At 44.0% G+C, this 25538-nt stretch overlaps 2 protein-coding genes across 2 annotated transcripts; one reads left to right on the top strand and one right to left on the bottom strand.

The window, feature by feature from the left end:
• The first annotated feature begins 430 nt into the window (after nucleotides 1-430).
• On the top strand, nucleotides 431-19837 carry LOC118211034 (cryptochrome-1-like). Its single transcript, XM_035387755.1, has 14 exons — nucleotides 431-633; nucleotides 1872-2035; nucleotides 9298-9406; nucleotides 9548-9690; nucleotides 10197-10381; nucleotides 10843-10931; nucleotides 11436-11576; nucleotides 12075-12386; nucleotides 12533-12684; nucleotides 13542-13744; nucleotides 14176-14304; nucleotides 15226-15321; nucleotides 15624-15733; nucleotides 16253-19837. The coding sequence occupies exons 2-14, from the start codon at nucleotides 1878-1880 to the stop codon at nucleotides 16289-16291; spliced, it is 1866 nt and encodes a 621-aa protein (XP_035243646.1). The 5' UTR covers nucleotides 431-633; nucleotides 1872-1877; the 3' UTR covers nucleotides 16292-19837.
• Nucleotides 19838-20272: 435 nt separating this feature from the next.
• On the bottom strand, nucleotides 20273-23811 carry zgc:153675 (uncharacterized protein LOC768179 homolog). Its single transcript, XM_035387756.1, has 3 exons — nucleotides 23482-23811; nucleotides 22152-22245; nucleotides 20273-21401 (listed from the first exon to the last, which is right to left on the bottom strand). Exons 1-3 carry the CDS (start codon nucleotides 23488-23490, stop codon nucleotides 21109-21111), a joined length of 396 nt encoding a protein of 131 aa, XP_035243647.1. The 5' UTR covers nucleotides 23491-23811; the 3' UTR covers nucleotides 20273-21108.
• Nucleotides 23812-25538: the final 1727 nt, after the last annotated feature.

Below are 25538 nucleotides of genomic sequence, written 5' to 3'. Positions count from 1 at the left end.
TATAAAATCAGTGTTTCCGTGAGTTTGGGAAAGTTCAAAAAACGTATTCGTATGACTCCTTACGCTGTCATACCATAAAGTAGTATTCTGTAACACCAGCACCCGTGCTCATCCGGGTCTCTGTACTGGTAACCAATGAAGTCGGTGATATAATACCTGGGCGTGGTTTAACGGATGGAATAAAATCCAAAAACACGTAAATAAACGTTTCTCTTTGCGATTTTACTGTACCTATTACAAAAATAGATAAGCACACTGTCAGTCGTCAGTTCGAGTTGCACCTAAAAGCCCAAAGTCAAGGAGAAATATTTCCATGCCGCATAAACGTGAGTTTCCAACCTACGACATCAGGGATTGACCAATCAGAGTCTTGTAGTTGCAGGCACTGCGCTTCTCGTGCTGGAGCGCTGGAGAGCCGGAGCGGTCGGTACGGCAGCTGAGCATGCGTAGTAGAGAAAAGTCTTATGAAACCGTCAGCCTTTGTATCTTGTTAGGCAAGCCGAAGGCACAAGGCAAGAGTTCCGTTCAGACTGGGTTAGGAAACCTGGCACTAAACTATAAATTGTCAGAAATTGAAGAAATGCTACATGCTCTGGGGATGACATAGGAAGACCCCTGCGGAACATTTTAAAGGTAAATTGTGATATTTTACGTACGTATTTTGGGGGATAAGTTGCGGGAAAACAATGCCAACAGTTACAAGTTACATAACCAGCGTGCTGCTGACCTCCTTTTGAAGATAGGTGAATTATAATTTATGTAAAACGTAAACTGAGCTAGAATCTGACTTAAGAAATTAAGAAACAGTTTATTGCTTATTTATAAAATTGTTATGATGGAGAGGACATGTACTTTGCGGATGGACTCATAGCTATGTGAACAGTTTGTCCTCGTAGCTACCTGTTTTTGTCTGACCTATTTTCTGCTCTTGAGCAGGGATATGTAGGAAGTCATGCTAGGCTATGTTGTTACATTTGCTCCCGTAGACCATTCCATAGAGTTTAATGTAGACATTTTAGTTCATAGTTATGTTCAGACTGCTCAGAAAAATATGTCATTTTGAAACATAACTAGAATGACTATTTGATTTTATTAAAACGTATTTATATTTACTGTATGCGTGGAAAATCACTATTTCTGATCTGGTTGGATTTTGTTCAGGACGTTTAACACTAGCATTTCAGGACATTGATCTATCTGGCAACACATAATTTACTGTGATACTAGAATTTCATGATCAGAGCTAGTTGTTGAGGTTGTCACTTCTGATGTTAAGTTGCCTTTAACAGTTATCCTTGCTATCCTAACTAGATTTTTGCGGAATACCTTTGATCTCACCGGACAATGACATAAGAAAATATTTATTTATTTATTTATTTATTTATTTATTTATTTATTTATTTATTTATTTATTTATTTATTTACGTCATTTATTTATTTGGTTATTTGTTTTGCAAAACAAAGCCATATTTTCAACTCTAGTCTAACATTACTATACAGTACTATAATAGTCTATTGCCATAAGTTTGGCCTATATGGAATCCACTGAATTAATGTCCTGTACATGAGAGGTAGCAAGCATCCCTACCTTACAGTTCGTATAGATATTTCCTAGATATTTCCTGGAAGGTACTCTGGGGCGTCATGAAATTAATCAATTAAGAATAAATTTTAAAAAACTTAAGACACATTCAAATTGTATTGCATAAGGTTTTACCCCGTCTTCACCACAGTTTTTAACGTTTTCTGTACAACCAGCCCATCTCTTATAAGTCCTGAAATGATTGTGGTCTGCCTTGGGCCGGCCAAGTCGAGTGAAAGTTTTCATTTCTGCCTGATGCCACAGTGTCTGTTTCCGACATGTATTGCAGTTGATTATGGCACCAAATTCCATCCACTGGTTCCGTAAAGGCCTCCGTCTCCATGACAACCCGGCACTTCGGGAGGCTGTCCGTGGGGCGGGCACAGTGCGCTGCGTCTACTTCTTGGATCCTTGGTTCGCCGGCTCCTCAAACCTAGGAGTCAACAGATGGAGGTGAGAAACACTGGGTTGCCCGTTCAGCTGCACTGGGATGACTGAAGTGTGCTGAGATTAGCCATGTTTAGGAATAGGAATGTTTTCAGTAGCATTCTAGATCTTAAGTTGCATTATGACTGTAAATATTTACACAGTAAAATGATGTCCAGTGTTAATTCAACTCTTAGCAGAGTACATCTGAGTCCAATAGGGACCATATGTACTCTGTAAGAGTAGATTTATCACTGGACATCAACTGTGTATGTTATAAGTCGCATATGGTCGAACAAAATGTTTATGCTTGTGTGGACGTGAATTGTCTGGTAAGGGTTCCCTCAGAAGATGAATAATAAAATGTTGAGTTGATAAATATTTGTGATTTACTGCTACCAATTTTTAGGAAGTTCATTCAATATAGATTTGTATGAGAAGCAGAAAAAAGCTCACAAATCACAGTAGAATGCGGAATTAATATGAGGAGTGAGTCATCAGAAACATGTTGCTTAATGCATGTTTTCCACAATTTAAATATAAAAAAAGGTTGAATAGAACAGGGATGGGTAAGGAGGACCATATGTGTTGTCTGTATTGATAGGGCATTAGAAAATGCATCGATATGCACATTAAATAATAGCTGAAAACTGTTCTTGTGTCCCTACATGAAAGGTTTTACTGTGGACAGATGAATGTGTGAACCAATGTTGGTCTGTGTAGATAATTAATTGATTCAGGGTAAATCTTCATACACATTGGCCCTCCAGGAATGATATTGACCATGTCTGGATAACAGAGACTCACTGATTGACTTGTCTCCAGCTGAAAAATTTAGGAGCACACTAATGCCTCCCAATTAGTAGATGTGCGGCTAAATTATTAGCACACATCAGTTTTCAGGAGCAAATGGTCCTAAAATGGGAGCACTGTAGAGAACAGCAATTGCACTGAAAACAAATTATTTAGAGCGAAAATCTGAAATGAAATAATCTGGAGTTTTTCAGTATTTCAAAGAGAAAGATACATTTGAGCTGTTTTGTGAAAAACAGACATGTCTTGTTGCACTATTTTACAGTCAGGTTGTAGGTGTCATACAATTTATAACAACATTTGCTGTAGCGAGTACCGTTACTGTTTTCTAACATGGCCCTTTGAGGTTGCTGGATGACTGTAAGCGTTTCCATTCTGAGCACAGTGATTGCTGGGCTTTTTAAAAAAAAAATGTAAATGCCCATCAGCATCCCTCTCTGCCTCATCTGGTCTGAAGCTTACGCTGATTAGAAGCTGAAATGCTGCATATCCGGTGACACCCCCGCCTCCCCCCCCTCGCAGTCCGCTCCGCACAGGGGTGATTCACCGCGCGCGGCGTACGCGGTCCGCTAACGTCATCGCCATCTCCAGCCCATCTGTGCGGCCCCGTTGCCGGGCCTCCACTGCTGAACAGGGCAGATTAAATGGCCGCGGTCCTGAAACGCACACCGCGGTTTGATAATACGATCTGCATAGCCCCCCCCCACCCAGTTTAATGACGCTGTGTTAGGGAAATGTGTCTGCGATACGGCTGCCACCTTATTTTCCACGCCGCTCCCTCCTGTACCTGCTTGTGCTAGCAAAGGGGGAAGCTGCCAGGTGGTTTTAGGACTGCTGTGTGGCTGCTGGCGATTCACTTTTCCGGATGGAATGCTGGCTAGGCAGGAAACTGCCCACTATACTGCCGGTGAACAGAAAAGTGCTTTTTAATGAGATCAAGAATGACCCTCAAAGGAGTGCCAGGATTTTTTCAGGATTTTTCCAGACAATTTTGTAATTTGTAATTCTACACTATCACACCATAAACCTCCGTCAGATGGTCATTTGATTAAAAAAAATGCATTAACATTGCTTTATTTTATAATTATTATTATTATATTTAAAGATTTTTCCTTGTGAACCACCATTATAAAGGTGTGTGTGCGCCATGGTCCAGTGACGATAAGCAAACATTGCCCGGCACTGCTTCACCACTAGGGGGAAGCATTGGGTTCCACCTTGAACTCAGGAAGCCTGGGGTTGCCCAGGTCAGACACCTGACCCAAACGCTGTACCATTTAATGAGATCAGAGGGAGCAATCAGGCCAGAGTGTCTGTCCCCCGCCACTGGGGGGGAATCGCCGCTGCCTGCTATTTTAGGACCCGCAGTGCGATGTACACACCGCCATGGTCATTCCAGAGTGATTCTGTTCGGGCTTCTGGTTAGCCAGCCACTTGATCTCCATAAATGACAGTTGCTGTTTGATCAGGGGCCTTTTTTCAGCATTGCATTCACTGTGCAGATAAAGAAGGACAATGAGCATCTGTCAAATAGAGATGGTGAGATATGAGCTGAAAAGCCCCATGTCTTCAGCATTGAGCAAAGTGAATATTTACCTAAATTCTGCCAGTAAAATTCTACTAGTAAATCTGCTAGTGTCTCCTATTAAATGGCCCGGCAGGTACAGTGAAAATTGGGCTGGACACTTGGTGCTGCATTCAAGTCTTTGTTCATCCCTTCTTTTTACTAAAAGCTTTTGCTAAAGAATGTCTCCTCGTTCTAAAATAACATTTATTACACACAGTTTGACCATCCATATTCACAGAACCTATGTTCTTCCGCTGCTCTCTAATATGAATTTGTGCTTTTCCAGGCCATTATTGTATACCTGTTGTATGCTTCACCTTTACTCAAAATATGATGACTAATGTTTTCATTCAGAGAACAGATGGCCATTCCACATGCCCTATATCATTTACTTGCAAGTTCATTGCTATTCCATGTCCTCTTTTGAGTGCGTGCACAGTCACCCTCCTGGATTTCTTTGTTTTTTTTCGTTGTAAACATGCAATTGACATCACACTGGGGAGTCAGGGAGACTTGTTTATCTAGGCTACATAAAGCAGGAGAACAGAAATCCTGCTATGCATTCGGAAACACTCCAGGCCTCAGTAATGTATGTTGAAATCGGTTGTTTTGTCTCATTCCTGCCTTCTTTTGTATTCTCCGATAACCCTCAGATTGTTTTTTAAGCTGTGACGATGCCAGTGCGGGTTGGGGAGAAAAGCAGAAAATTGGGCAGCGAAAGGACGTAGGCTAGCGTGTGCCTGGTGTTTGATTTCTGTGAGTCACTGGTTGTTATGGCGACAACCTACTTTTCAGCAGGCTTCCGCGCGCAGTTTTCCTGGCATGTCCAGCTGCAGCCGCAGTCCTCCTAAGCCACAGCCCACGGATTGCTCACCGTCTCTACGGTGAAGAATAAATAAACATGGAAAAGGTTGCCAACGTTTTATAATTAGCAGGGCATTTTTGCTCAGAATCTATACTTTTTGTCCAAGTGTTTCTCTAATATGGAGGTCGATGAGCAACTAATGCGTAAATCTTTTTTATTTTTTTATTTTTTTATTTTACCTAATCACAGTTATCCCATGGCTTGTTGTCACGGTAAACATGTCCAATTAATGAATGGTGTGGGACAGTGGTCCTTGGTAATTAACAGTATCAGTAGTGCACCATCGTGATTGCTGGGTTGTTCCCTCAGTATCTGACTTTGCCTTTGAGAAAACCTTGGCTTTCGCTGTTGCACACGCAAATTAAATGGTCCCATTCTTTCACTCAAATGCAATGGCGTGGGTAGAAGTCCATGCAGTGTAATGTCATGTAACTTACTCAAAGTCAAAGAGCGCTTTTCTTTGGTTCATTAGCTATCTGTAGCACCTGTGATGGTACATATTGGCCTTCAGTACCGGAAGCAAAATGTCCTGCTTTCAAGGTTTGCAGTCTCGTGTGTGGGTCCCAAGTATGCAGTCCCGTGTGCGGTGACTGAAACAGCCATGTTGGGTCACAGTAAAATGGGCCCGAGTGTGGGTGGGCCCAAGCACATAGACCGTGCGTGCGTACGTGTTCTGCTGCAGTCAACATGACTGATTTCCAGACGTGTGCTCATATTTACGATATTTTATTTCAGTATAAAATGCAAGTGAAAGAGTACTCACTACGTGTCTGGAGTCAGTGAAATGGCAGATCTCTTCAGTGCTGTTACGCATGAACTTGTGAAGGGGTTTTAACGGTCCTTTTCGTGTGGTGGAGTGGCGACGCAGGAAGCAGCTGAAGTATCCGTGGCGTTTTTGGCGGCCCGGTGTGGAGCGTTTGCGATCCCGGGGCGCAGTGACGCAGTCTCTGAGAGAGGGCGGAGACTCGTGCCAGTCCCTGCGGTTAAGAGTTCAGCTGAACGCTGCGTTCAGTACATTATCTGCAGGTCAGACCAGCGGGGGGGACAAAAGGAAAAGGCCACGAGCTCAGTGTGAAACGAGGGTTGTCTTACGTATGGGGCTTGTTCTTTCTCAGGAACACTGTTCAGATGGAAATATGGAACTTTACACAGATAATCTGTTCAGTATGTATTAATCTCACATTTAGTCTTTTAACAATAATAATAATAATAATAATAATAATAAAAACAGTCAGAATCCTTTCTCCCTTTAATTTTTCTTACATTCTCTCGTCGGATAATTTTGCATAGGGGGTCAGCCAGTCGGTAAATTTAAAAAATGTTGTTTTTTTTTTTTTTTTTCCGTCTTGGCACCCCCTTTTCATTCTTAAAAACAGGAGCTGGCTGTCTGGGTTGGGTACTGCTCGCAGAAATGAGGTCACGCTGACGCCATCCCTAGGAGGCGGGGCCGAGCGTGCGGATCTAGGCCAGGGCAGTTGTATAAGCGGTAATGCGTGACTGGCGGTCGGCCGGCTCACGTGAGCGGTTCTGCAGCCCCGGGTCGCTCGCGGGCGGCGGGATCCTCTCTCGCAGGCCTCTCTGCCGCGCGGAGAAGGCCTGTGGTTTTGTAACTCTCTTTTGTAACTGCTCTTGAGTAATAATCCCTGTGTGGGGCCTCGTGAGCGGCCGGTGTCAGACGAACGACGCTGAGATTTGCTCTGGCTTTGTGGGGCTGAGATTTGCTCTGGCTTTGTGGGGGGGGGTTTGTTTTGTTTTTTTTTGCGAGAGTTTGTTCGTAGCGTTCGCCGCTCACATGGTCTGAGGCTGGTCTGAGGCTCGCACCTCCAGCACGCACGCGCTCTCATTCCGCCCCTTTTACGCCAACCCTGGGCGTACGGCAGAAAAATCCATTCGGCTCTCCTGTGCGCAATCGCAAGTAAAAGACCGAAATGCGGTCTAGGGCTCGGAGGAAGGGGCCCGATTCACTGCAGACTGAGGCTTTGTTGGCGCCTGCCTCAACGCTTTTGGTCCCATGGCATTGTTTGAATTGCTGCGCCTTGCTCCGGTGGCATTGTGTACCGTGTCCTTCTGGAAGAGAGGTGAACGTGAGGTGCAGTCCTTGGCAGCTACTGTACGCTGGTCACATGAACTCTCGTCATCTCCCCAAGGTTATTTGCCCATGGATGTGTGTACACACAGTGCTTGTGATTTGTGTGTGTGAGATTTTGTGGCTCTAGTACAGTAGTACAGTGCTAAGACGACAGGTAATCCTATTGTCATTTGCTTGGCGGATACTAAGGGGAAGGCACAGACGGTCCACAGGCACATCTAATCATGAGCACAAGTACAGGACAGCAAGTCACTCACACTGAGGGACAAAAGGGATGTGCGTTCAGTGTTTACAGTGGTTCACTACCACCGAACACTGTCTTACACCGCAGATTACTTCAGCATTGCACCAGGCCTGTATAGACATGCCCACATAGGAAATTAATTTTCTGAAATACTGTATGAAACTAGGGTGCTGTAATCCATAAGAAATGAATAACACAGATTAACAAATGCATGAAACAAATTCACGAAGAAATAGGAGTGGTTATTAATTCAGGAAACAAAAAATGCAGTTTCCCCAAGTGTATAATAATGTAAACACCAAGCGGTTAATGTTTAGGTGGGATTATATTTGACTTGGCAGGCGAAGCTGAATTAAGTGAAAGCTATGGGGCTGTATAAATGTGTTTACAGAGTAAACAGAGATAATCCATGGCAATTCTGTGTCCAGTGGAGTTTTTTCTTTTTGGTCATTAGACTCGTCACTGTGGATAGTTTTTTTTTTTTCCATTTTTCTTTTCAGAAAACTGTGCTTTAAATAAAGACGTATAAACTCCAACCACAAGAGAGGACCGCATGTGCGACCTTCTCTTTCCCAAGGTTGAATTCTGTGCTTCCAGGAATTTGTAGGGCGCTGAGTGACCTCTACTGGTCCACTGTTTTAATGCAGTATGTGCCTTTCATTGGCACCATTTGGGTTACAGTTTGCAAGTTAACTGGGAAAGGTTAAAGGTTGCCACGGTTACACTGTTAAGTGACTGTAATAATAAATATGCAGTTATTATGTGCAGTATATTATGGATGCCATGAAAGCTCCATCATAAATGCCTCCAGGGGAGGGTGTATTGAAACTCTGGCTGTAATGGGGAGGAATGACTGACACGCTGTGAATTCTGTTGCTATGGAACACTCAGGTTTAGTAGGTTAATAGGATGCAGCTGTTTTAAAAAAAAAAAGAAAAGAACGCGAAGCAGGAACAGTCATATGTAGGTTACATGCTGTGGTGCCAGAGCTCATGTGTAGAGCCAGCAGGAAAGCGTAGTCATATTAATTCGCACCCTGTCATCTGATAAACTGATAGGAATCAATCAAAAAGACCGATTTAAAGTCAGTGCCTGTTCTCTATTCCACTGTGTTAACATATAACAGATGAGCACCAAATGAAGTGACAGTTCTGTTACTTTCAGTGTTGTTTTTGTAATATGCACTTTTAACGGAAGAAAGCTCTAATTTTATGTCGAGTTCTACGAACCATTAATAATTCCATTGAATTCGCACTGGACCCTGTCTATTTTAACATGTGCATTTATGTATTGCAGTATACTGCCTGCAAGAGAAGCATTTTATGTAATGTACATAATATAATACTGGCAAGGCTCCCAACACTGTGACACTGCTAACAGTCCTGTGCATCAATTAGTTTGCACCCAATTAGTTTGTGACACCTATGTGTGATTTGTCCCTGAGCGCTGGTAATGTGTTATGAGTGTTGTGTGTTTGTGTGTGCATCCGTGCGTACATGCTTGCGTGCATGCTTGTGTGTGTGTGTGTGAGTGCCTGTCTGTTTGTTTGCGTGCATGCTTGTGTGTGTGTGTGTGTGTGTGTGTGAGTGCCTGTCTGTTTGTGTGCGTGCATGCTTGTGTGTGTGCGTGTGTGAGTGTGTGTGTGTTTATGTGGGGGTGCGTTGTGGGGACACACTGTGCAGTAACCACAAACACCTGCTGCTGTTCCCAGGTTCCTGCTGCAGTGCCTGGAGGACCTGGATGCCAGCCTTCGCAAGCTCAACTCCCGGCTCTTCGTCATCCGCGGACAGCCCGCCAACGTTTTCCCCCGCCTCTTCAAGGTGAGCACTGAAGGGTGGAGCTGTTATGACCCCGCCCCCCTTCACCCACCCCCCCACCCCCACCACTCCCTTGTGACCTGGGGAAATCACTTTAGGTTGCAAGGCCCCCCCCCCATTGAGTCCTCTTTTTACTCTTCTCAGGAGTGGAAGATCTCGCGACTGACGTTCGAATACGACTCCGAGCCCTTTGGGAAAGAGCGGGACGCCGCCATCAGGAAACTCGCGATGGAGGCCGGCGTGGAAGTCATCGTGAAGACCTCGCACACGCTCTACGATCTGGACAAGTGGGTCGCACAAAACGGCTGCTCAACTTCTTTCAGATGTGAAACCTTTCAGGCCACATCGTTTACTTTTCCTTTGTTTCTCTCTGACATTGAGCAATGGGTACAGACAGGATTTAACTTCCTGGTCTTGTGATACTTATTTGCCTCCCGTGTTGTGTCAGAAGTGTACATAAGCTAGGAAAGCTATGCAAAAATGAAAATAGGTAACAGTAATGGAAAAAGGTGGTCTGCTTTAAGCACGTTTTTTCCTTTATTTTTTTATTTATTTTTATTACTCTTCTACAGATGTACAAATACTAGTCAACTGCAAGCAATATGCTGTTTATATATCTGTTTCAGCGATGTTGAAAGCGATACCCCTGAGAACAAAGCATCTTCGATAGTTTTAAACACGTTATCCATGTTTTTTTTTATCCATCGTTTGTTATATTCCCTGAGTAAGTCATTTAAAATTGGGGGGAGTCACACTCTCTCTCACGCGCGTTCTCCCGTTCGCTCTGCCGCAGGATCATCGAGCTGAACGGCGCGCAGCCGCCGCTGACCTACAAGCGCTTCCAGACGCTGGTCAGCCGCATGGACCCGCCGGAGATGCCGGTGGAGCCGCTGTCCGAGGCCTTCATGGGCCGCTGCACCACGCCCGTGGGGGACGACCACGGCGACAAGTACGGGGTGCCCTCGCTGGAGGAGCTGGGTGAGCCGCGCGGAGGGGGGACCGTCACCCACGGGGCCAAAAACACTCCTGTTCTAGACATGATGAACTTCTCATTCGCTGTTATGTTTCCAAGGATACACATTTCAATTTGTGATACCTCTATTTATAATGCTTGATTCTGTAATGGTTTTTGTGTTGACAACATAAAAAAATCAAGGCACTGTTCTTTGGTGTAAATATTAAAAATAAAAACATTTTTAAAAATAACCTTTGTCAGGGTATGGCGCAGCTTGTATAACCGGTGCTTGTAAGCTATGAACAGTCAATTAAGGTAGTGCTTTTGATCATTTTTAAGAATTTTTAATACAGAACTTTAGTACTTTATGGCGAAATAGAACCACGATTCACACAATATTTCCACAAAAAAATCCCAGTAAGAGATTTGTGAAGGCGCAGGCTAACGGGGGGTGTGTTTATGTGTGTGCCGTCGGCCTGCTCAGGGTTCGACACAGAAGGCCTGGCGTCTGCGGTGTGGCCAGGGGGTGAGACCGAGGCTCTGACCAGGATAGAGAGACACCTGGAGAGAAAGGTGCGTATCACTCAGCTAGCGCTTTCAACCCTGTCAAGAGCAGGCTTTCTGGAATGTTTTTCTCCTCATAATTCAGTGTCAGTCAGTGTTCTAGAATTGTGAAACGTGGCTTTCAGTTACTAGTAATGAATGCTACATCAGCATGGGAATGTTCAGTATTAGTACATTCTAATCACGTATTTGTGATCCTACAGCTTAAAGGGTTAATAGGTGGCATTACCCATTTACAGTATATGAAATAATGAAATATACCCATAATGAAACACTTAACTTGGTATTTGAGCTGGCAAAAAGACAAAACGATAATCAGACCTTGTCGACTAATTTTGCTTTAGCTGTGGAAGGCTCTTGTACTTTGAATAGATTTTTTAATTTTGTGTTCAGATTTGAGATCGAGTGTTTAATTATAAGTGCTTTGGTAATAGCTGAAACTGAATCAGGGCTTGACTGCGTATGTTGCTTAGTAAGTGTTCCTGACCGCGGATGGGCTCTCTTGTCTTCCAGGCGTGGGTGGCGAACTTCGAGAGGCCCAGAATGAACGCCAACTCTCTGCTGGCGAGCCCCACGGGCCTGAGCCCCTACCTGCGATTCGGCTGCCTGTCCTGCCGCCTCTTCTACTTCAAGCTCACGGACCTCTACCGCAAAGTAAGACCCGCCTGCAGCTTCCACAGTGCCCTTCTTCTCTGGGTTACTCTTCCTGGCCCAATGAAACCGTTGCACTCTAAATAACCAGGGTCTAGCACTGAGGAATCAGTAAATCCAGTTTGGTTATTGAGAATGGTTTCAATCCTAGAGTCTTCATACTCAAATTACAGGAAAATTATGATTTGAGGACCAAGCCCATAAAATTGATGATTAATAATTCAAAAACATCAGAGCAGTCTGATTGGTGGAAAAACTGTAAGGTTCACCCAACTATGGCCCATGTAGCTTCTTCATGGTTCTTACCTCTGACATATTTCTCTGAATATAGATTGTGTTCATTCTAGGTGTGGTGAGATCACCCCATTCAAAGGTTAGAGAAAAGGTTAGGTTTCGTAAAGGTATACTGTAAAATCCAGAGAGTGTCTGTTTTCAGAGAATCGGCCATTTTAAGGAGGTCTTGTGAAGTGTTCTGAACAGTGTTTTACCTTTGCCTCCCAGGTGAAGAAGAACAGCTCTCCGCCCCTCTCCCTGTACGGCCAGCTGCTGTGGAGGGAGTTCTTCTACACGGCCGCCACCAACAACCCGCGCTTCGACAAGATGGAGGGCAACCCCATCTGCGTGCGCATCCCCTGGGACTGGAACGCCGAGGCGCTGGCCAAGTGGGCCGAGGCCAAGACCGGCTTCCCCTGGATCGACGCCATCATGACCCAGCTGCGGCAGGAGGGCTGGATCCACCACCTGGCCCGGCACACCGTGGCCTGCTTCCTGACCAGGGGGGACCTGTGGATCAGCTGGGAGGAGGGCATGAAGGTACATTGTGGATGTTGCTGAAATAAAAGGCCTCTGTGCTGTAATGTAACAGTGTTTTGGGTGTGTGGGTGTTATGAGGAGCTGCTGTTGGGTGTGTGCTGTTGAAGGCTCTGCTGCAGTGTAACTGTGGTCTGGCTGTGCTGCAGGTGTTTGAGGAGCTGCTGCTGGACGCGGACTGGAGCGTGAACGCGGGCAGCTGGATGTGGCTCTCCTGCAGCTCCTTCTTCCAGCAGTTCTTCCACTGCTACTGCCCCGTGGGCTTCGGCCGCCGCACCGACCCCAACGGAGACTTCATCAGGTGGGTGTGGCATGTGACCCGGAACGCTGCCATCGACAGGGAGGGAGCACCGGCGCACAGACGCACGCTTACACACACACACTCACACATGCATCTACACACAAACACACACACGCACATGCATCCACACACACACACACACACACACAACCACACACTGTTAAACTCCTGGAGGGTCATGGGGATTACATTCTTTAACTGCTGACTCCCTGCAGATCATTCGCTGGGGATTTGCATATTAGATTAAGTGTAATGCCACAGTTGAGGATTGATTTCAGTGCACAGGAAAATATGTGCAGACCTGGCTTCCCACCAGGTCTCAAATGCATGTGTCGGGTTTAGGCCCGGTCAGGTTTTATTTCATAATAAGGGCCTGCATTTGGGGCAGACCAGGTTGAACTATTATGTGCCATTTTTTAGTTAAAACATATAAGGTAGTGAGAGACTCAACAGGCACAATGTTGGCCTGAGGTTCACTGAATGCAGAAGAAGGGATTTGAGGTTTTGTGTGTGGTACTAATGTTTATACCAGGGGTGTTCACAGTCTCATCTGAAACAGGCCAGTGTGGGTGCGGGTTTTTTTTTTTTTTTTAGCCCAGCACTACAACACCTGATTCAACAACTAATTAAGTGATCATAGTCTTCAATCAAGACCTTGATGAGTAGAATCGGGTGTCTAAGTGCTGGGCTAGAACAAAAACCCGCACCCACACCGGCCCTTTTCGGATGAGATCGGACACCCGTGATTTGTACCTTGCTTTCACCCGCCCCAAAACAGGAATGTATGGTTGCTTTGAAGACAAACGATCCGGCATGTGTATGAGACGCTGCGGTTTGACCTCTCTCTGTGCTTGCAGACGCTACCTGCCCGTTCTCCGAGGTTTCCCGGCCAAGTACATCTACGACCCCTGGAACGCCCCGCACTCCGTGCAGACGGCCGCCAAGTGCATCATCGGCATCCACTACCCCAAGCCCATGGTGAACCACGCCGAGGCCAGCCGCCTGAACATCGAGAGGATGAAGCAGATCTACCAGCAGCTGTCCCGCTACCGGGGGCTGGGTGAGAGCGCCGCCCGCGAGTGGGGGTTGGGTGCGGGGTGGGGGTGCAGGGTGGGGGTGCGGGTGGGGGGGGGGGGTGTTTTCCACCAGCCCCGCCGGGCCTACCAGGCTCAGAGGTGCTCATGATGGGAATTCAGTGAGGCAGTTATCAGTAAAATCTAGTGGGTGAAGTGCCCGATTGGAATGGAACGCTGTCTGTGGATGAACTGCTAGCCCCAATACCCATAAACACCTTCAGTCGCAAGCACTTCTTCTGCTGCACACAGGGACCCTCGGGCGAAGCCCTCTGGTCTGGTGACTTCTGACCGCGGAGGTTATATTGAGGCTGGGATCATGCTGGAAACCCCACTGACTGCGCTGGTGAAAGTTGTCCCAGAGCTATCCTGTCCAGAGTGTTTTGAGTAAACCGCCGTTTTCTTTCTCCGACGTCAGGCTTGCTGGCCTCGGTGCCTTCCAACCACAACGGGAACGGGAACGGAGGTGGGAGCGGCGGCGGAGGGAACGGCGCCATGATGGCGTACTCCCCCGGGGAGCAGCCGCAGGGGAACTCCGCGGCCCACGGTGAGCCCCAAAACACGGCACTCTGTCCTCACGCCAGGGCCTGACCTCACTCACACTAAACACACAAGACCCTGTTCTTCAGCATCAATTTAGTCTTATTTTTTGACTTCCCAAAAAAAAAGGAACAAAAAATTGAACTACAGACTTGTTAGAAATCCGTTTGAAAGCATTCAGTTGATGCTGAATAACTGAAGAGGGTAAATCATTAAAGAGCAGGTAGAGTGACCAAAGACACACCTCCATCCTCTGATCCCGCCTCCGTGTCATAACATCAAAACTACAAATGAGAACATGAGGACGAAGAGGCGGGAAAACGCGTGATCGCAAGGAGAGGAATTCTTTTAGGAAAGATAACATTTGATCAAAGAAACAAAGATGACTTTTTTTGCATGCTGCGTTCTGTGGCGTTGCGAGTTCATTTTTATAAGCGGGTATAGATCCATTAGATATTTGCCAAAACTTACTGTGGTATGCTAAAAATTGTTGTAACACGGGCAATGCCTGAGATCATTGGAGGCGTGTTGATATTTCATGCTCATTGCTCGCAGTAGTTTGTGTTTATTTCCGTTGTTTCATAAAGTTCAGATTAATAATAATTTAATTGTAGTTTTTTTCCTGTAGAATTCATTAATGGAAGCGTGCGTTACTCATTATGCTATGTGTAAGTTTAGTATAGTATAGTTTAGTTCAGTAACTACTGATCTGAAGAATTGAATGTTGTGTGCTTCTCCTCTTTTTTGGTCTTTTAGTTTGAATTTAAAGTTGATTTGAATTTAAAAAATTTTATTGGAATCAATTGAATCATTTTGCCTGTGTATCGGGCCTGAGGAAAGCCGTTTTAAGAGCTTGAACTGAATTGTATTGTATTGTTTTCTACTTTTGCTTTAATACTCTTTGCTGTGTCTATTCTGATCCTTACAGGCTACCATACTGTGTCAGACCCAGGCCAAGCGATCGCCAGTCACCGGCTTTACCAGGCCAGCAGTTCGCACGAGTTTGCGGTTCCCCAGCACCCAGGTGAGGAAGGGTTCAGAGCAGAGCTCAGGACACAGAGCTACATTTGGTGGGATTTCGTGTTGACGCTTTGACTAATGTTACTTAAAAACTGCAGTGTACATTTTCTTTTAAAGCTGAACTGAGTGACTAATGGTGTTTAGCAGTATATTGGTCATGGAGCTGAGTAGATGGGCTGGAGGGCAGTCAAAGGAGCGAGAAATAATGTCGGTTTTGGTGGGGGTACGATGGAGATAAACCAGGAGATGAAACGGTGCCTGGGGTGATTTGCGCTCACGTCCCGCGTGATTGGTCCTCTGTCCCAGGACGCCTGAGTCACGTGACGGGGAAGAGGGAGCGGGAGGCGGAGCGAGAGGCCGGAGGGGACAGCGACACACCCTCCTCCGCTCTCAAGGTGCAGAGGCCCAACAGCGAGGTGAGTCTGGAGACCGTTCTTTCGACCCTCCCATGTCACATAGCAGCAACGCGCGTGCACAGTGCAGGATGAAAAAAGTGATGGCCAATCACAGGTTGTTTTACTGAATCTGGTCATTTTGCATGTTTGTTTCTATTGACCCTCCTAAAATGAAATTATATACATGGTCCATGTACTTAGATGTTAGATGTTTGGCTCATACTGTACATTTTCTGTGGCATATTCCTATGATTTAACATACATATGATTTATGTGAAAAAGCATTTAAATGGCCTCAAAATATTTTTTTGCTCCAAAGGTTTATGTGATAATGTACTTTGCACTGTATTCAGCAATGTAATTAACAACGTATTTGACCAAATTATACAGAGTGAATGGAATGTACACGTGTCTTACTCTTGTATTGTAGATGCAGTACTGTTTTGGCCAAAGTCTTATTTTACTTCTACAGCAGACTAAATGGTTTCCTGTTGTTAGTCTGGTCTTAGGGCTAATGGTTGAACCTGTTTTTCCTTTCAGAAGAGAGAACTCCAGGATGTGAACTTGGCACCATACTAAACAACTGAACATCAAAAAAAAAAAAATCATACCCTGCAGAACAGATCGAGGACATCAGGCAGATATTCACAGTACTTTTATCATTACGCATGAAAAACAGCTCCTTAAATTTCTTGGTTTGAGCACCGAGATATTACAGTGTTTCAGCCTGCAAGAAGGGGGGGGGGTGGATCTGAAATCAAAACTTTTCTTATTGAGAATTGAAGACAAAGGCTGGAACATCACAATGTAAATGTTATGTAATGGCTGAGCTTTCAGGACAACACCAGACCTCTGAGGACGGCCAGGTGACTGATAAAAGCTGCCTCGTGCTTGCGTGTTGATCTTAGTGAAACCAAGCACTTACCAACATGTTCCTACTCTGAAAACCAGTATCCCTTTTTACTATGGATTACACCAGTGCCGATTCAATAACTGGAATAATGCAAAACATCTTCTGTTGATTCGGCCTGTTGCAAGTACTGACGGGATGGACTTTATGAGGTGTGTCTTCTGCAACGGAGACAGAAGTCCTGAGTGACTGGTCGAAGTGTGTGATTTACAGTTCGTGGCGGCTCCACGCGTGATGTGGTTCGCGAAGCCATCGCTCCTGAAGCGAGCCGTTGTGACGCCCTCTATGTGTGCTGAAACAGATGGAAGAAATGCAGCAACTAAAAATAAAAAAACAAGCAGCTTTTAGTTACGTGAACACGTTTAAAAAAGGCTATCTCAGAGTAGAAGTGCTGATCCAGGGTCAGCTTTACCCTTTAGCCCATAGTGGAAAAGGTTAAGATGTGTGGACAGAGGAAACTGGCCCCGGATCAGCGCTTCTCTGAGATGATTTTGTGAATGTGGACCCTGTTCATTCGCATACATTTTTCCTGAGCCTCACTGCCATTTCGTCCGGATTTACAGATGAGATGGTCGTCATGGCAATACCAAACTTGGTACACTTGGGCTGTCAAGTGTCAAGTGGACAGATCAGTCCTAATTCTGTGATCACCAGCACAACAAAATTGCGGTGAAATCAATAACCACCCGATAAGTCACAGTATGTGACCTCGCATTTTAACAGTCCAGGGGTCTTCCTGAGACATTCTCACGGTCTTTCGAGGTTTCATATTTGCTTCCTGTGACTTCATAAAACCTGTCTGACTTTTAGCGATAATTTGTGATTCAGTGGGTCACATTCCAGTGTGAACATGTCCAACCTTGTGCACGGACACACAATTTGTTTATAGGAGAATTACAATCTTGCCGGAATACATATATTTTTTTATTTACTGACTTTGTAGTATAGTTGACGATTACCCTTATTGTTGGACTTCTACCTTTGAGAAATAAGCCAGTTACATTCAAGCTTCTAGCACAATGCTAAAGCTTCAGTGCAACTGTGCCACCCAAAAGTTCACAGGCTTTCGAAGGATGGGCTCATTGGCCTACATGCATTTCACTGTAGATAACAGAAAACCTCAGACGCTTTCGTGTCATCAGTGCCCATCCAGTAGAGCTTAGACATGCAGTCCAGAACAAGTACAGTGTTGTAAGTCTTTTAGGTGTACTTGGTCTGCAGTGAAAGGCCAAGTGTTTACACCAAGTGGCGTCCATCTTGGTGACATCTTTGTTGTGAACCTTTCCGGACTCCTCATATTAGTGTGGAATTGTTTTGTTTGGTTTGTTTTTTTCCCTCCTTGAGACTTTGGTAGCTAGTGAATTCCATAGCAATGGATGGTCAACATTCCAGAGCAGAAAAATGGGGGCAGCTAGGACACAACTCCGGAGTGGCGGATCTTAACGGAAAACTGCCTCAATGGCAAACAACGCCTCAGGGTATTTTCCAAATACAAAAAGCAGTCTCCCAGTCCAGGTGTTCTTCAGTGGCAGTTGTATCTTGGTACAGAACAAATCCACTGGGTACACTATTTCAGCACATCGTAGATGGCTTATGAGAATGCTGCACTGGTGTGGGTCCTGCTTTTTAATGGTCGGTTATCTGTCCACAACTCTAATCCAACCAAACCCAAACCTTTTGTTTTTAACAGCGTTTTTCATTTCTTTAAATCCAATTATATATTTTTTGTATGTATATATTATATACAAAAGTGTATATAATTTGTCATTTTTTTCTTACAAGCTCAAAAACTATAAATATGTATATTTAAAGAGTTTTGTGTAAAATACTTGTATTACTTGCCTTTTCCTACCAACTGTACGTGCAGTTTCACTTCATATATTGATAAAGGTATTTGTACTGAACTGTATTGAACATGTTTGTATATGTGAGAATATATGCATTATGTACATATGTATATACACAAATGTAGACAGTAGAAATGCTTGAAAAAGCTGTTTTGTGGAACCTATAAAGTGATACAAATAAAACATCTACTTGTGACTGGAATCAGCCAAATACTCACGCGAGAAGTACACTAGATGACAGGGCTGAGGGAATGTGGGCAGGCTAGTCCAAGATCTACTTTATTTTTAGTAAAAACAAGTGGGTTAAAGAAGTTGAGTAAAGAGTAAATGCCTTTTTGCCACCAGTATAAGAACAGGAATTTAAACCATAGATTAAAAAAAAAAAAAAAAACTTTGTGTGGAACCATAAATTTGGGATTGTATATTTGATTACAATGAATATTTTTCTGTTCTATAATCGATACAGCCCATATGGGGAAGCAGAGACTACGCAGGTCATGTCTGGATGTAGTGCTCTTTGGCTACAATTTTTGGCATTACAATTTTCACCAGTGTTCTTTGACCACTACGCTGGATGAGAAACTTTTTAGCCTGTACAGCACCACATTAATGAACACTCTGCTTCGTTACCTCAAAACACAGGAAGACTTTATTTCTAAGATCTGTGTAAAGACAACTGCACAAAATTACTTTCAACATTAACTGCCGGTTTTTTTTTTTTTTTAGGGGAAAGATCATAAATTACTTCCACTGAATTAAGATGTGCACAAATTATTTACGCTTGAATTGGATCTTTGTGAAACAAAAATTCTGAAACCAGGAAATGTGTGCACCTGCAGTTTCCTCTCAGGGACAGAAATCAGTTCAACTGTGATCATCAATCATTGGAGTACAATTTGCCACAATTAAGCTACGACTCGCAGGCAATTAACCGATCTTGGAAAACCAGAGGCGACCAGCAAAATTTCCGAGGTGGTGTGGGATAAGCCATTTTGCTCCATAACATGTGCCACACGCAAAGAGAACAAAAGTAGTCCGCATTAGGCTACTTGTAATATTTAGGCATGTTCCTAGTAGTAATAGTAATGCCCTCTGAATGCTAATTGTGAAGAGATGGCGAGAGCCTTCATCCACGTGCGTACTGAGATTCTGCACCAAAACAATGTTTGGGCCAGGCTGGAATGTGTGTACAATGTAAAGATGTATTCAACTGTTGTTTCTGCAGCTGTACATTGCCATTGTCACTTCTTGTCTTCAGTCTGGTAACCTTTATTTTATTCCATTATTTCAGAAGAGAAATGTCTATACTTCCTGTCAACCCAAGTCTGTGAATTGTCATAGTACAAAAATAAAATGGTAGCGAACATACACTGGCCCTCTTTTTTTTTTTTTTTACCTGATTTTAAAACATAGGCCTAACTAATGGTAAAACCACTGGCGACGGCACGCCGTGTCCTGGTTGTCCAGGGCACACCCAGTTTTTGATTGGTGCACCTAAGAATCTGCACCAGATCGCACTATGATCGCAATCTAACCCCCTCCCGCTCCTAGACCAGTGGCAAATTTCCTTGGGTACACCCATGACTGGAATTCTGGCACTGCTACCGAGTGAAACCATAAATTGGCTATGAGATCGTCATGGGATGTGTCACAACCAATTGTGTCAAGGACACATGAAGGGCTTTGGCCAATCATCTGTGCTAACGGCACACATCGCAACCATTTGGCGTTTCTTACACAGCCAGGCAAAGAAAAAAAGACATTAAACCCTGTTTCCCATACTTAAATTAGATGTAGAAAATCTTAGGTTTTTTAAAGTTTTATTATCTTTATTAAATTGAAAGTACAAATATTGGACATGCACTTCAACGTTCCCCTCACATCCCAGGTCAGACAGTACATGAATGATAACCTATCATTGCATTGAACTGCAGTGTGTGTATATATATATATAAATGTTCACATTCATTCAAAAAGTAAAACTGACAGAGGAAGGTCATAAGCCCTTAAGTCAAAATCAATAAATATATATTTTCTTTTTTTTTTGCTTGAGAGAAGAAACATGTACCTACTAATGTTTTTCCAAGCCATTCATCAAACAGAAACCAACAGTGCACCACAACTGCAACAGCCTAGACCTGATTGCTTTCATCAAATATTAGCCTGAAATTGAAAGTCAATATTAGGACAGTCTAACTTAGCATTACACTTGACTGACTGGTCACATTAGCTTTAAAATGTCAAAGGATACGCACTCTGGTTGCTCATAACACAGCACCCAAACATTTGACACCAACGCCGCTGTTGGTGCTGACAGCCTGTCCATAAATTTCCATTCATGAACAGACACAAACGGCTGAACTGCTTTTGAAAGAAGTGAAAACTCGGGGACCTCTGAAATGACATACTGCTCTCTGTCCAAGGTTAACTGCTGCAATACGCGAACAAAGTTTCACAGCCACTGCAACAGCACCGAGTAAAAGGCAAACAGGAGAGTAGATGGTCTTAAGGCACTCTTTAACAAGCTTATATATACAAAGAGAAGTAAGACAGGTCTACCTTGGACCTATAGGTCCACAGAGATAGCTTCAGTCTTTCCGTTTATGGCTCAGGGACTATTTGGACCGTTCTCTCCATCTTCACTCTGCTTTGTCCTTCCGTTTTGCCGTGAAGGGGACTTTGCTGGCCACGGTGGATCCGACTGTGGACACGCCCCCTGCGACTGCGGACACGCCCCCTTTCACGAGACCCACGCCCACAGAAGGGACAGAGGTGACTGCTGCCTTGGTGATCTCCAGGCTCTTCCCCCCTACCCAGGCCACACCCCCTACTGTGGCACCGACCACACCTTTGGTGGCATTGAAGAGGCCACCGGTCACACGCCAGATCATCCCCGGTTGTGCAACAGGGTGCTCCTTGTCCTTGTCGTCACCTATGCATTGGAAAGAAGACAGAGAATAACGGCTCAGGCATAGTGTGACAGCACATCAGCAGTCTCATGTCCAAGCTGGATGGTCTGCCAATTCCCAACCCTTTCAGGATCAGTTGCCAAGATTTAGCATAGTCATAAATTTAGCTTAAACATCCATTGACTGACGTAAAAGTCAATCCACTGAAATGGACCAGCAGTGTGGAATATTGACGAAGGAACAATGGCGGCGATCCGATGTTTTTCAGGTTTGATTCTCATGGGAGGCAATGCTGTTCACGCACACAAGAGACGGTGCGCAAACCCAACCACTTCAGTGGAAAAAAATATCCAAATATCTTACTGGACATTACAAAAATGTAAGTTATGCAAATCTCCTGGGAATAGCATGTCTGCCAAGCAAGTAATATTTTCACACACATACCAAACTTTATTGCTGCAAGAATTTCCACTGCAGCAGGGGTTTGTAACTGTTCAGCCAGAGCTCAAACATCTGATTTGTTGGAATCACTATTTTGGCCCTCTACAAGGCAAAGTCTGGAAATAATATTGCTCAGTTCAGTTGCATGTTCTTTGTTTCTTTAGACAATCTGAGCCAAATCTTGTGAGTGACAAACATTACCAGTAATAACTTACACACACACACACACACGCTATATATATATATATATATATATATATATATACACACACACACACACACACACACACACACATATATACATATAGGTGCCGCTAGGTGAGTAGACATACCTGCACCAGACGGTTCACTGGCAGCTAATTCTGGTTCTCCCTCCTCGTAAGTGCCTCCCTGCTGATTGTCGGAACTGGAGTTGGCGTTGGCGTTCTGATGTTAAGTTGAATAAAAGAAATTACATTCGTTTAATACATTCGAATAGCCTATGTCACAATAACACAAGGCCTAGGCAAGTCAGTGCTTAAACGAGTGCAGGCTACTTAGAAATAAACAAAACTAGTCATAAAGCCCCCCCCCCCCCCCCCCCCCCCCCCCCCCCCCAGTCCATCATTCTGCGTGTCAGAATATTAAGGGTACAAGATTATGAGAGTCAACAGGGAGCTAGGCTAAATCCAGGAGGGACTTCACAAAGGCCTAATTAAGCGTCTGTCTGCCAAGCCAAGCTTTGTCCTCTATTTTTACCCAGTGTTGAGCTGTGTTTGCTCTGGTGCTATGTCTCTGAGGCACTGACGGCGACCGTATCCCATGAGTTTTATCCTGAAGAAAGCGGAGGGCCTTTTCTGCGAAATAACCTACACAATTTTCATAAACGTCTTAATCGTTAAAATAAAGCGAGTGTTTTATGTAACGTTGTGATAGGCTATATGTAGGACACCTACAACAGCTGAAGAGAAATCAGCAAGCAGCCTTATTTCCTCCAACTGAAAACGGCATTGCAAGTGCTCAGTTCAAAGTGCACGCAACCGTTACATCATATCTATACGGAATTTTATTTTACAGTCCCAAGACACTGTTTCTCAAATGTTAAAAACGCAACCCATTTCAACCCCCCCCCCCCCCCCCCCCCCCAAAAAAAAACGAAAAGCTACTATCGTTATTGCAGAAAACAGCACTGGTCAACCAGATGTGTACAGTTAGAGTTAAAAACAATTCGCCTACATTAACACACGCCTTTAAAAGACTATCGCTAATTATTTCAACCATTTCTGCAGCAAACCTTGTATGGTCAACGATTATAACAAGTAGCCTACAATTGTTACTTCGAATAAGAGGGATTAAACAATCACAATTGTGAACCCAGTTGAGAAAAATAAACTTAAAACATGCTAAATTAGTTAAATGAAATGGTCACCAACATGTTTATTCATACTGTAGACGTATGACAAAGGAGCTAGCTATCTTTGGACATATCTACAGTCAAGACAAACCCACACTTTAAATGTTAGCTTACAGCTGGCTGCATTTGCACTACTTTTCTGTTCCGTGGAATTTCGATTTTGAGAGCACTTGAACACACATCCAACCATTTTCAAGAATTTTACTTTCAGGCATAAAGTTACAATGCGATAGTTTGCTGCGAAACAAAAAGAAACAGCAAACTCCTACCTTCACCATTGTTCCAGCACTTTCTCGATACCTCTAGTTTACGTTTGCACCTGAGACAGATGATTGCAGCGCGTCTGAATATGATCTCAGTTCAACCCGAACGAGGCAATAGCACGAACTAAACGTGAATAATCTCTACAATGTTTTACGCAATCAAGCGTTCCCTATTGTTTAACACCGACACGGCACATTTGGGAAAAGCTGCGAGAAGCACGAAACTTTAACGCTAAGAGTTTGAGTCAATCAGTTCTGCCAACGTGGCGCTGCCTGCTTCCACAACGATAGTTCTCTACCTCCGGATCTTGCGTCACCTTGAACTGTTTTCGTCTCAGTACTGGGCCCCCCTCCCCCTAAGCATAGATCTGCAGCGAGAGCTTCAGACGTGTCAGTAATTCTTGTACGTATACCAAGTTTAGAATGCTTATTATCTTGCAGGAAACGTATCTAATATCTAGCATCTGCTGCCACTGCATTTAAAAAGACCAGACAGCCATTAGATTGGACTTGGTATTTAATTGCTGTTCATAATCTCAAACTCTGGTTATAAAGGTTATAAAGATGATTATATAATATATTTTCACACTCAATTAATAGTAAAAAAGAAAACTTCCAATAATTATTACCACTTTCAATTTGAACAAGGACGTCTCCAAAAATGCAAAAACATTGTGGTTTTCCGTCTATATTTAGTGATTCTTCCGGGTTATCACTGTCCATGTAGTCGCAAACTTGCACAGGCATTGCTGTAGCATCCCTATTTTTGCGTCAAAAATTCCTCGCACGGGAAATGGTCGCAGCGAAATATATTTTTAAAGTTGTATCAATGCCCTTTAACTTGATGGGTGCAGACAGTCCCACGTGGTTATTTCATCTCACATTGAAAGCCTGTAAAATTAGCCACTCTAAATGTATACTACTGACGTGTATAGGCCTACTGGTGATATGTATAGTCCTACACAGATATACATATCGTTTATATTAGGATGTCTGTTAACTTGATCACATGACGGGTCTACTGATACCACGGTTGTAGCCACAGGATGGTTATGGTTTTGGGTTATTGCTAAAACTCTTATTTACATACTGTAATAGAAGACAATGTATCAACATTGATCCATTATGTAACATGCTTATTCCCGGTCGGGGGGGGGGGGGGGGGGGGGGTATACTCCCTGATAAGGTCGCCAATCCATCACAATAGTTATTAACCAATTAACCTAACGCATGCCTTAGGGCTGTGGAAGGAAACCAGAGTACCCGGGGGAAAGCCCATGGGGAGGAGAACATGTAAACTCCACACAGAAAGGCTCCAGCTGGGACTTAAACCCAGGACCTTCTTGCGAGGTGACAGTGCCACCAACCACAGTGATAATCAACATAATCTGACAGGTGGACAAGGATCTCCTTCCTCAGCAATGACCTGGGAGTGCACAGGCCATGACAATGTTCCAATGAAGACTGCAGGACGTATCTACATGGGCTGAGCTAATATTTAAACTGATAGATACACTGTAGCTAGAGTGAAGGACTGGTCTGACGAACATATTATATTAATATCTGTGCCACTGCATGATTTTGCTTTTATCAACAGAGGGTCATTAGAATTCTGTAATAAAATTTGCAAACATGAAGAAAAATTAGGCGCATTCAAATGCTTTGACTGTAGGAATCAGTGACACAACTTATCACCTGCCAGTATGTTAGGATTAGGTAGGACTAGCTTCAAGATTCACACTTGCACAGACCGAACCGAACACAGAATCATTTAAATGCTGTAATATTCCACATTTAGTCTGAATTAGGTTAATTTGTAAATCAGAACACCAGTGTTGTTGAAGGCGCAACAGGTTGGATGTTCATTGTGCAGGACGTTTCACAAAGGGCGGGCATTTCTACAAATGCTTACACCATCAGGGAACTGAACACCTTCAAGCACTCTCCTTCAGTTAGAATCCAACATCTTTTACAATCATATTTTTTTAAAAATCAATTATTAGCATTTTTGGGCAGTCAGGGAACCCCAATAAATGCACTGGAGCTTACTGTAAGTGCCTACA

This window comes from Anguilla anguilla, chromosome 13 (assembly GCF_013347855.1).
Source record: "Anguilla anguilla isolate fAngAng1 chromosome 13, fAngAng1.pri, whole genome shotgun sequence".
Classification (NCBI taxonomy): Eukaryota; Metazoa; Chordata; class Actinopteri; order Anguilliformes; family Anguillidae; genus Anguilla; species Anguilla anguilla.
This window is presented reverse-complemented; position numbering and strand designations above follow the sequence as displayed.

Excerpts from the sequence above, each read along its gene's own strand:
- LOC118211034 (XM_035387755.1), top strand. The coding sequence starts at position 1,878 with ATGGCACCAAATTCCATCCACTGGTTCCGTAAAGGCCTCCGTCTCCAT. Across the intron at positions 9,407-9,547 it reads TTTTCCCCCGCCTCTTCAAG|GAGTGGAAGATCTCGCGACT; the intron begins GTGAGCACTGAA and ends TACTCTTCTCAG. Across the intron at positions 12,685-13,541 it reads CCCAACGGAGACTTCATCAG|ACGCTACCTGCCCGTTCTCC; the intron begins GTGGGTGTGGCA and ends CTGTGCTTGCAG.
- zgc:153675 (XM_035387756.1), bottom strand. Across the intron at positions 21,402-22,151 it reads CAGTGAACCGTCTGGTGCAG|GTGACGACAAGGACAAGGAG; the intron begins GTATGTCTACTC and ends TCCAATGCATAG.